Below are 13,005 nucleotides of genomic sequence, written 5' to 3'. Positions count from 1 at the left end.
GGGGGGGTTCACACGTTTTTCAAGAAAAAAAAATATTATAATATGTAACAGTGATGATCCTGGCTCTCTACGCCCCTTCTGTGTGAACCTGGGTCGTTACTGTTCAGCGGGCCCTACGCCACGTGGCGGCCCGCTATTGGTCAATTCTTTTTTTTTTTTTTTTTTTAAAAAAAAAAATAACAAACGAAAAATGAAAAAAAAAATAATAAAAAATTCAAATTATGAACCCCAACCAGGGGTTCATTAATGCTGGTGCTCTAAGGAGTGGGTCAAGTGCAAGTTAGCTAGTGGCAGATTTTAAGCGCAAGTTAGAAAAGAAACCGAGGTTTGACTAGCCGTTAGGACATAGCACTGTACTGGCGCGTGGGACAATAACGGTGGCGGTAAATGGCAAAGACTGACGTGGAGGACGCGCGCAAATGTCGCTGTGTCGAAGAGAGTGGGTCCTATGTTCTGTAGTTTCCTAAATTAACGTTATCCAGTTTACTCTATTTTCTGAAAGTAAAAAAGAAAACGAGAATTGTAAAAGAAAAAAAGACAATTTTTTTTTTTTGATCAAAAAGACAAAATTATTTAAAATCAGAGTTTTATTCCTAAATTAACGTTAACCAAATTACTCTATTTTCTGAAAGTAAAAACAACGAGAATTGTAAAAGAAACAAAGACAACATTATTTTAAATCAGAGTTTTATTAGTTCTTTTGTAGTAATTTTTTTTTTGATAGGAGGCATGAGACAGAAATTTCTTACTTTTTTTTATTTAAAACTTAGACAAATTATAAGCAAATTCGTCGAGGTCTAAACATTTCATGAAAATCTTCCAAAAAAACAGAAACAACACTCTATAGAACAACTTCAAAGAAATATAAACCAAAAGTTAGAGAAAATGCATAGTTATTTAAAATCAGAGTTTTATTCTTTCTTTTGTAGTAATTTGATGTGAACATAATAAAACTTTTTTAAAATTATAGGAATTCAGGCTAGAATCTAATTTTTTTGGCTCGAGATTATTTTTAATATCTTCGGTTGTTGTATAAATATAATTTTCAGCAGAAATCAAACTAGATGTATACCAAAACTATTTTTCTTTTGTGATAAACTACTAGGCAAACACATAGTTAGTAGTATAGTTTTATTTCAGATCAAAACTAGGTGTTTTGTCCGTATGTGAATATTTATTAGTTTAAATCTAATCAATACAATAAGCTATTATTTATCTTTTTAAACAATTAAATTAAAGATCAAATTACTTATATGTGATAAAGATTTTCATTAAAAACACTCAAATATTAAAAATATTTTAGAAAATATTTTTACCATATTGATATTTGATTATAAATTGTTGTATATCTTTATTTAAAAAATTTATAATATAAAAATATTATTTTAAGATAACAATACAATATATATGAATTATTTTTTTTTATAAAATATGATATTATTAATATAAAATTTATTTTTAATTATATAATAAAATATAGATTAAATTTATTAAGATAGCAACATAGTGTATAATTTTTTCTAAATATGATACTAATATACAATTCGTTTTTAATTATATCTTAAAATATATATGTATAAATTCATTAAAAATAACAATTACATTGACCAGTCTAACTTAAAAAAATTAATTCATAAATAATAATATAGTATTTGAAATGCTCGAGATAAAGATAACAAGAGGCTGAGCAAATGTTTATTTTTGGACCAAAATATTCGTAATACTCGAGATAAGGATAACAAGAGGTACATATATTTGTAAAGCTTTTGGAGGAGTAGATTTGTACGGTGCTGATGAACTGAGATATTGATAAGATAGGTTTAAGAAAGGTCTGGATTAGAACATTAACTAACGTATTAAAATGTACTTGAATTGATAGATTGGCTTAGGAAAGAACAAAGTGAAATTAAAGAATCGATGCGCGTAAAGTAACACGCCTGTGCTGTCCCTTTCATATCGAAGACACGCAAGTTTTTCTAATTTCTATATATTTATTTGACTGCCTCCATTCCACCCAGCACAATCACCATATCATCTTCGTATATTTTAAATAGTCTTTTCGTTGTCAAATATTTCAATGCCAATATGTCTTTGTTAATCATTCAATGCTGTATTTATAAGCCATCATGCAATCAACCACGGCATCATCAAAGTAAACGGGTATTAAAATGTTATGCACGTCAATGGAAGTTTGACTGGAATTATAAGTTTTGATATAGTGTAACGAGTTAATACGCACGTAAATGTGTAGGATCTTAGACTAGAGAGAGACTTCGAGGAACCAGGGACCGGTTTAGTTTGTTCGAAGCATGTGAAATGTAGTTGTTCACGTTCTCATTGACGCCACTTTTTAAATAGTTTATTATCGATGTTATCTTATTTCTAGCATCTTTTGAAAAACAAATACTGAAACATTTATATCAATAGAAAGAGATCGTATAAAATTCACCGCTAGAATAGCGCTTTATCATTGATTAGGTCGTATATATAGTACAAATAATTTGAGCACGACTCTGAACTTATTTCTGGAATGGTCCCGGCTAAATCATCAATGGTCACATTATTATTGCCGTCTCTTCACGCTATTTTTGTAGTATTATTAACTTATTTGTTACTATTAAACAAGATACGGACGTCTGCAATTGTGAATCATCAAGTCAGGTCAAGCAATCAATTACTCGATCTTTTTTTTGGCTTATTTTAAAATTTAAACGAACTACATTGACTAATTGACTAATTTACTAATTTATTCATCTTGCTTCTATCACATACCAAAGTCCACTTTAGGTTCTGATAGGGGACGTAAGGTTATGTATGCAAAACTTAGCTTCATCTTTCCTCTAACACATACCAAGGTGTACTTTAGGTTCTGATAGGTATGTATTTAAAACCTACTAATATTTCTTCTAATACGTGCCAAAGTTCACTTTAGGTTCTGATAGAGGCCGTTAGGTTATGTATGCAAAACTTACGCTCATATTTCTTGTAACACATACCAAAGTTCACTTTAGGTTTTGATAGGGCTGTAAAAATTGTATGCAATACGCAATGCGCAACTACACACCATTTCCTTTTTTTTAAGGAACAAATCATTTATCAAAGAAGAGATTACAATAGTACGATTTTATATAAGTAGTAAACTTGAATTGGCAACTCGAAGAAGGACAAATGGTGGAAGGAGATTGTCGGCAGAAAAAAGAAGCTATTTTGATTAGGGAACAAATCGTAAAAGTGGAGTCCACAAAGAAAAGGACAGGGAAGCCAAACTCGAGCATCTAAAAACTCTTAAAAACACTACACAACACACATCCACATCGCATTGCCGGGCCCACGCCATCTTTTCCTATATTTTTATTTTTTAATTGGGCCGTTTCTGGCCCACTTGAGGGACCGTTTCTCCTTTATTTCCCCTTCTCCAACACGTGAAGTTGATTCCAGACTTGGAACTTTCCTCGACTTCAATTTAAACATCAAACAAAACTCTTCATCTTATACATTATTATATTTTATAATCTATCAGTTATATATTATTGCTATCAACCGTGGAAATTAAGATGATGGGTCATGCCATATCGGCACGCAAGAGCTTAATCTTCTAGTTGTGTGTTGTGTGAGTCACCTTCACCATCTGATAGAGTCACAATGAATAATTGATTTTTTTCTTTCTCAAATGAGCTTTCACAAAAGTCAATACAATACAATAATACGGTGACACATTAAACACTCAAAACAATACAATAGACATGAATAGTATAAAGAAAATTAGTTAGATTTTCGAATGGGATCACGTTGTAATATTAAAGTTCATCTTTTACTTTCAAAATACTCAATAGTTAGATGATGAACATGGTTCACCCTTTTATATATAAGACATAATATATTCCACAACTTGGATTTGAATATTATCTATGACTTGACAAAAAAAAAGAGAATATTATCTATGAAAAAAGAGAGAAATTTCCACGGCAAAGACGGTATCAGAAAAGTTCGACGAGTTATTGTCATCATCATTTCGAAATTGATTGATTTGTGGGTCGGTTTTTCATTTGTTATCTAGCCTAACCTCTAACGATCAACGTCCCTACTTAATTAGTTATACATGAACATGTAAACATATTAAAAGAATAGTGCTTTTAGACAAAAACTCGGAGGAGACCTCACATTCATAAATGGTGAACCATGTCAACCATGGACCAACGATGATATCGATGGCCTTCTTTTTTTATATTTTCTTCTCTCTCAACCTTTTATAAAATATTCTACCTTTCATACGAAAGTGGAACCCAACTTTCGGCTTCTATCAAAGTCGTCCATAGTCTATGACGCAGTTAATAATTTTGTGATTATATTGATGGTTTGTTTCAGTTGAAAATTGTTGCACTTGTCATGTGTGATTGTGCATTTGACATAAGTTTTAATCAAATCATAACCATAAGAATTGGGTGTTATCAGACCTAACTTTATTTTACATATGCCCAGGTTACTAATCAAGTTTTAGAAAGAAGAATAACTGTTTTAAGATTTGAAAACGTGAAACAAAATTAAATGTTTAGAAAACACACATAAAACTTACGAGACGTGATTATGGAGCTACAAAGGGGCACTGAATCATCATTTCTGAACTATATTGTTCGTTACTTTCTGTTTGGGAGTTCATTTGATACTCCCAAACTAGACTATTTATCATTCATGTCAATTTGCTAAAGCCACAGGATATGTAATTTTTATTATTTTTTCTCTTGGTCAGGTCTTGGATCAATCAAATGATAGCAATTTAAACATTGTAGTGATAGATCTAACTGTATTTTTCTCGCTACGAAAAGAGGTGTGAGAGTATAGCCTATACCACTATTGTCTACTTGGCCTAATTCTATGCAAATATCATATCCGCACCTACTAAATTGTACAAATTAAAATATCAAAACACCATGTGGTTTTTTTTTATCAAATCAAAGCACCATATGGTTTAGTTGAGAATTTTAATTTGGAGTTTATGTTTTATCCGAGACAAAACCACTATATGGTTAAGACATGACTTTGATATATTTGATAGGAACAAGACATGATGAACATTTATGGGTGAAGACTGTACTTCCGTATGGATGAAAATAGGTGAGGAAATAGTTAGGTTATTGTCCACATTAGAAGTAGGAACCAACTCAAAATAAAATAAAATCTAACGATTATATCACGTATAGTTCTTTAGTGAGGGCAAGTGGGAAAGTAACTTAGAGCTTAGAATTCAAACAATTATTATATCCGGTTTTTGTAACCATGAATTTTGAAAGAAAGAGTAAATCAATGCAATGATGATAAGAATAAACTTCACAAGATAGAGAATATGGTAAAGCTTTTAAGAAAAAAATGATGGAAAAAACCAAAAACAAGATATGCGTCGGCTACTTTGTCAAAGGGAGCATAATAGTAAAACACAGACTTGAGGCCGAAGATGACACAGTACTAAATTAAAAGATAGCAAGAAGTCATAGATATCATATATACACATGTAATATTCTTTTATGTGTTTAATTAAAATATAATCATGAAGATCACTATTGATTAGGACGATTTATGCGATTTAAGATTCCAAGAAGAGTTTAATTTTATTTATTTTTCTCAATTACATGATAATGATGATGAATAGTAGTGGTGCTAGCAAAGAAAATGAATGCTGATAATTGATGGATGAACGGTGTCCTTAGTGTCCATCAGGCCAAGACAACAAGACAACACGATTACTTAATTGAATCAAGAAAGCAAATATGGACCCCATCCTCCATAAAACTGGAGCATACAGATTGAGTCCCTACAAAATCAAGATGCTAAGTTGGATGATTGTGACACACTTTATTTCATATGTAGGATCCAATTTATCGCGACTCATTTTAAATTTAACATTTTACAAGTGAGGGGAAAACTTGTGCTTCTAACTTCGCAAGGCAATGTGATAAACTTCCAAATTTAATAACATGTATTTCACATATTTTTCTTGAAACCAAACTGTTACATGCCTTTTACCTTCCACATAGTGGATGGGATGACGATGACATGTTCAAGTTCAGCTGAAAAGTTTGGTTTATTTTACCCAAAACATAAAATAGTTGTAAACGGGCCGAAGAAGAAGGGAAAATGGAGCACTCAGACCAAATTACCAATAAGTCCAGTATGACAAAGATTAGTATGATTCACTTCAAGCCTTGCAAAAACTAAACAGGTTGCATCGAATATGAACATGTTAACCGCAATTTCTATCAGAAACTTATGGTCTAGCTGCAAAAACGTGGTCAAACACCAATGAAAAACAAGAGAATATCATTTACCGAAAGGATTACCAAGAACAAAATAGGTCAGATTATTTGTAGGAGAAATGGAGAATTATAAATACATGGAGGATCAATATGGGTATATAATCAGGTACATTCTTATACACAATAAGATCCATAATATATATATATATATATATATATATATATATATATATATATATATATATACAGAAAACTAAAAACTTATGAACAGTGTATCTCCCTTGCAACAACCCACAAAATGTCCAAGTACTATAAAATTTATACTAGTAATTAACTAATCAGTTTAAAGACATCTAACTAAGAGAAGGGCCAAAAGCAAATTCCACAACCGATCGAAGTTCATCCCAGTTCTCGTAGGTTATATTGTGAATGTCATGGTTTGAGGAATGTGGACCCGTATAATCGACTTGTGTAGTACTAGCTGTATCCATGAGAATGGGCTGGTGCTGATGAGGCGTTTGGTGAAGCTGAAACACGTTCCTCTCATAATTTCCTTTGTTTTCCATAATGTTGATGTTATTAGTACTAATAGTACTTTCATTGTCACCAAAACTGATATAAGCTTCTTGGTACTTAGATTGTTGCGGCTTCACGCGTTTCCCACCTTCTAATTCTCTCCAGTCTGGAGTGTATTTTCTACTAGACACATTTCTCTGGAATATCCGGCACAACGTCCACACTTCCTGCAGTTGTATTATATGAACCAATCACTAATGTTGTGAACAAGCACAAGGAAAACAAGAACACTTACTTAGCAAAAAAAAGAAAACAAGAACACTTAGAGAAAACATGATTAAGGCAAGTATACATTTTAGAGTTTGTATAATGAATATGTGAATAAATAATTTACAACCCATAGATCCGTATTTTTATGACAAAATAATTTTTTAAACCGATGAATGTAGCCTTTTACTTGTCCACTGAGATTTGCGTTATTTTCAGCATCAACAATTATCGTTTATTATTTTATAACGGGGAGATTCCACACCGAAGGTTATAAACACTTGTATGCTTCAAACATATAGCCAACCATAATAGATACAATTATGAATTCATGATTGAGTTGGTTACAAACTTACAGCATGTAACATGGCAGGTGGAGTAGGGTTAAGGTGGGTGGAGCCACCAGGGATTGTGTCATTGGCTGTGGGGAGGCGAAACTCGTGCATCATCCAATCTGTCTTGCTTCCTTTCCCGGCGCTTCCGACGTAATAAACGAGTGTCTTCTTTAAACCGATCACGGATTTGCTGGATCCATCTGAGTATACAGGCTTATCGATTCCAGTAGCTTTCCAGAAACCGGAACCAGTCACTCGGTTAGGTCTTATGCTGTTTCTGTACTTCCTTCCTCTCTTGCAGAAGAAGTAACTCTCCTTCTCTGTGTTCCTTAACCCTTCAAACAAAAACACCTTAAATCAGCAGCTTATATCTACAATCTTATGTGTTAATTTTACTACAAACATGCATGCAGTATCTATGTATTTTTTTCTATTTATAGTAAGAATAAACACTTCCATACATTTGTTATATACATGTAATTATATGGTTTTGAGCAAAAGAAACAATTAAGATTGAGTAGGAGCAAAAAACTACTTACGAGGAAGATCCCATGGGTCAAATTTATAGATATCAATATGGCTGATGATCTCATCGATCTTGCTGGGTTTCTTGAGAAGTACTTTCTTAGAGAGATAAAACCCTACAAGCTCCTCATCGGTAGGATGAAACCTAAACCCTGGAAGCTTTAACTTTTGTTCCTCCTCTTCTTCTTGTTCTCCCCTTCTTTTGTCACATGATCCCATCATCTCCTCTATGCCTTTGGTTTACTATTTTCTCTTTTGGCTTTTAGGACTCATACAAAAGAATCTTCTTGAAATTATATAAAGAGATTTGTGTGGTGTGTGTGTCCATAAAAAATAAAAAATCGGTCAAGTCATTCATGTTGACTTATTGATAGCAGTTGATAGATCAATGATCCGACTGGGTAAAAGTCCTTCGAGCTTGAGACTTTAGAATTAGTCTCTTGGCATTATGCCTCTGTTGTGTCCCTTTATACGTGGACCCAATATGATGCTTTTACGGTTTTACCCTTCGTTTACTTGAGCATAGGGAAAATGCCAAGGAGATGACTTCTGGCATCCTAATTTATGTTTTTGTGGACTTCTCTTCCGATATTGGGGGTGATTGGTTGAGTTGTAACTTTAGAAATTTACTTTAGAATTTTGTCTGTAGGATTTTTTGATTTAGCTTTAAGAGCTGTACCTTTAAAATTTCCTACAGCCAAAAAGATGGAGCTTTAGAAAATAAGACTTTTACAGCTAGTTTTTTTTGTTTTTTGGCTGTAACTTTAATTTTTTGGTTGTAGCTTTAAAAAGTAATGTAAAGCATGATTGGTGATTTTAAAGCTGTAGATAAAAATTAAAGCTAAAGTCACTTGCTAAATCCCAACCAATCACCCCCATTGTCTGGCGAGATTCAATTGTTTCAACTTCCAAATATCAGATTTCTTCTAGGCTCATCATTGTTGTTTGCATATTATTCTCAAACAAGAAGAAATTATATACTTCCTCTATTTTATAAAGAAGCATGTTCTGATACTTTACATTTTATGGATCTTTTGTTAGATAATAATAATGATAAACTGTAAATTTCAAAAGAATAAATTTCTATTTATTTGAATTTGTGAAAATAGATAATCATATAAAATGATGTGTTTATAATTAAAATATAATATTTTTAATATATGCGAAAATTTGTAATATATATTCGTTTGAAACAGATATCTATCATCATGATTTTAACCCATATTCCAACGTCGTGCTCGCAAGGGTAAGATTTGTATGCTTTGTTTCAAAATTTTAACTTGGAGAAATGAACAAAAGAAAAAGAGAAACACATGAGGATTTTTATGTTTTTCTATTTGGTCATTTCTACGAAAGTGACAAGGACAAAGCCACCTAATGAAGACCGAATATTACCATTCAGCTATTTTCTCACTTCCAAAAATATTTTACTAGTTGTTATAGTTCAACTTAATTTTGTACATGAAGCAATTGTGTTTTTTTATTTGAACAAATACATGAAGCAATTGTTAAAATCTATTTTAAAACGAAAAGTAACTATCTGACCTAATTAAGAAAAAGGTAAATGGGATCTCTTCTATTTCAACACATCACAATAATACTTTGAATATGTCAAATTTATTTTCATTTTTAAAACGACAAAATACTAATTTTAAAGTTTGCTATATCGATTTTTTTTCATGTTGATCGTATACCTCTACAATTACACATATATCTCAACAGTTAATTATTTTAAAATAAAACTAAACCCTAAAGTTAAAAAATATCTTATATTAGCAATAAGTTTTTCGGCTAAAATAAAACAATGATATGTTTATTTCATACGATGATAGTTTAGATGATTTTTTATGCCAAATGCATTGGTTATGATAACTGATAGGGGTAAATGTAACTATTTGAAAACCACGAGGACTAAATCTATTGATCGGAGAAGCCTGCTTAAAGGTGTGGAAATATTGTCAATTAAAGACTTTAAAAGAGACTGAAAGCAGTGAGATTAACACTATGTAAATAATCAGTGGTGGTGGTAGTCCAGTGGCGTTCGAAGGATTAAACCCAATACAGCGAATTCTGGTTCGAATCCCGCTGGCCACACGGATATGAGCTATTGCTTTCGGCTCATTTGAATGCCCAGGAAATGGTCTATCTGTGGACTGTATCTCCACGGGGTAGGTCTATGTCTTTAATAGATATGGGTTTAACCCTTTTAGTTTACAAAAAAAAAAAAACACCATGTATGCTAACAATTTATTTCTATTGTGGTCAATAATAATGCTCTCATAATTTTCCACTCCACCGAAGAGTTTCCCATTAATACGCGCGCTGCTCCTTGACAAAACTCCTTAAAGGAAAAAACTATTCAAGATGATGCTGGTTCTGACTTTTTGTCCAAAACTTTACCACATCCTTAGAAAGGCTTTTGGTAAAGGAACAACACAAGCATATTTACCTTTAACTAAGTTTATTGGGAGTGTATTAAGAGTTAAATCAACAGTATTAAAGTAAGTTCGATGTCAAAGAGAAGTAGCAATATATGGAACAATCAAAACAAAAGTCAATAATTACTAATTAGTATGGTATTTCATCTGTTTCTCTCATATGTCGTTTAAGATGTTTCACATATATCAATATAAAATATTTTTTATTCTTAATTAATACATAGTTTTATTTGAATCGATAATTAATAAAATTTAAAGTAGTAGTAAAACTAAATAATTAATAATCACTCACTTTAAGAATAAAAAATGATAATTAAAATAAAAAATATTTAAGATAAAAAATGTTTTTAATATGAAAATATTTGTTATTTAATCATATCACAATATCGATTATAGGAAGATAGCATTCAAAATTTGAGTGAATATAACTTGCGCTTGTTTAAATTTGTAGATATAGTCAATTCGTAGCGGCTGGTCAAGTCAAAGAATAATTCAACCAGAGTCATCAATGATTGACCCTAAGTTGTTCATGTTGGACATCTTCCTCTCCATCTATTTTGAACCATATTTAATTTTATCATTTATTCTTTTGGCAACTGATTTATCATTTATACGATGCTTAGAACGACGAAAAAATTATCGTGGAAAAGTAAGCCAGAACAGCTATATATGAATTAAGTATATATAAACCATATCTATCGACCCCAAGAGTTTTGTACATTCTCATATATGCTCCAAAATATACGAAGCATTGAAATTTCTAACTATAATAATATATGCGATGCAACGCCAAACAAAGAGAGAGAGAGAGAAAGTTACATGCAAGTGTGACGAATCGATGATGAGATCATGCGTTGATGAATACAGTATAAATAATTCTTTGTTTAGGAAGACACGAGGTAATTAGTATAATCATAATGAGTCCTCGATTTAATCATGTCGTGGAATGACTTTAAAATGACAGAATTACGTTATACTTTCAAATCATAAAATGTTTCGTGTAAAAACTAGATTCTCTAAAATGTTGTAGCCTAAGAATAACGTTTCAAGCCATTCTCTATCGACTGTTCAGTGTTTCAAAAAAAAAAAAAAATTAAAACTGTTAGCAGAATAGTTAATATGATTTGCGATTAGCTAGTGTGATACAAATACAGTTGGTGTTTTCCCTACATAAACATTATGACCTTACACAATAATAATATAAGATAATGAGTACAAGAAATCTAACCTTTTGAATTGCTAGTAGGTTATTTAAACACGTCATTTATCATAGAATTAATCGAATCCGAGTTATCGAGTTTTAATTGAGCTTGAGTGAAAATTTAAAACTCTTCTTTATAGAAGCAATGACACGAGCTTTGACAATCGGTAAACGTCCAACGTCGGAACTAGAAACCTTGGTCTAACCCTATTAGTTTAGGTTAGAAATTGATTCTCCTCCGGTGTAAAATTACTAGCTCTACATATGACTATACGGTCTATATCTATTGCTTACGATACATTTGGATATCCGAAAATTTATCCGTGGCACCTCTCTTTATAGATTAATCTGCGCTTTTACATAGGTCGGATCCGACAGGATACCCCAAATTTAAAAAAAAACTAGAAACGGTAATTATTCATGTCACATCCAGTTTCTGACTTTCTACAGATATATGTACCATACATCTTTGCATTGACAAAACGGTGTAGTAATTTTAATATAATTGTCGTTTTGTTCTCTTATAGTCAACTAAAAATTGCGACGACCTTAGATAGAAGTACGTTGCACGGAAGCTTCATCGGACGTCCGCTTCCCGCTTTGGAACCGGAATCAGAATCGGAACCTTGTGGAAGCTTACGGAATCTCGCTTCCAAAACGCTTCTAGAATATTCTCTTTAAAAACACATTGGAAGCTTATGATTCCGTTTTGGAATCACGCTTCCATTTAAAAAAAAAAAACACAATGTCTTATATCAATAAGAATATAAAACTATAGTTTTTAATTTATATATAATCTAAATTTTAATAGTATTGAATAGAGAGAATAGAAATATACAAATATTAAAACTAATACTATAAATTATCTTTATGCATTGAGGTTTTTATTAAAGATAAATCATATATTCAAATATATTATGTCAACTAATTAAAAAGAATTAAAAAAATATAAGATTATTTATTTAATTTAATTTATGTCACAGTTTAAATATGAAGTCATTTCAAAATTATTATAAATGAATAAATGCTTTATTTTAAATTTAAATCATATAATTTTTAGTTTTAGATTTTAAAAATAATCTTACATATGTATATATATATTCATATATATATATGTAGATACGCTTCCAACACGTATCCGTTTCCTAATTTTTTTTAAAATCTCGTTTCTGCGCTTCCATACGCTTCCGTTTCTACGTACCCGCTTCTGTTTCCATGTAACATAAGATAGAACCCGATGGTACATCTAAACCCCATGAAAAAGAGATGAAACGTGGAAATAAGTAATTCAAATTAATAAGAACTAAATGAGAAGAAAAATCCCGATATATAAATTGGAAATCCTTGCAGAAATTGTCGAAAGAAAAAATCATGAAAGAGATAATCATTAGTTAGGTCAGACTCTAGCACTTTAAAATTTTCGTTAGAAAATCCAACTATTTAGCTTAATATGCATGAACATTTCACTAAGTTGC

At 31.4% G+C, this 13,005-nt stretch overlaps 1 protein-coding gene across 1 annotated transcript; it reads right to left on the bottom strand.

Annotated features, from left to right (window-relative positions):
• Positions 1–6,295: 6,295 nt before the first annotated feature.
• Positions 6,296–8,360, bottom strand: LOC106382136 (transcription factor JUNGBRUNNEN 1-like). The gene is made up of 3 exons (XM_013822104.3): positions 7,906–8,360; positions 7,388–7,701; positions 6,296–6,991 (listed from the first exon to the last, which is right to left on the bottom strand). Exons 1-3 carry the CDS (start codon positions 8,111–8,113, stop codon positions 6,602–6,604), a joined length of 912 nt encoding a protein of 303 aa, XP_013677558.1. The 5' UTR covers positions 8,114–8,360; the 3' UTR covers positions 6,296–6,601.
• Positions 8,361–13,005: the final 4,645 nt, after the last annotated feature.

Source organism: Brassica napus, chromosome A3, assembly GCF_020379485.1.
Source record: "Brassica napus cultivar Da-Ae chromosome A3, Da-Ae, whole genome shotgun sequence".
Lineage (NCBI taxonomy): Eukaryota > Viridiplantae > Streptophyta > Magnoliopsida > Brassicales > Brassicaceae > Brassica > Brassica napus.
Note: the sequence above shows the minus strand (reverse complement) of the source record. Positions and strands in the feature narration are given on the sequence as shown.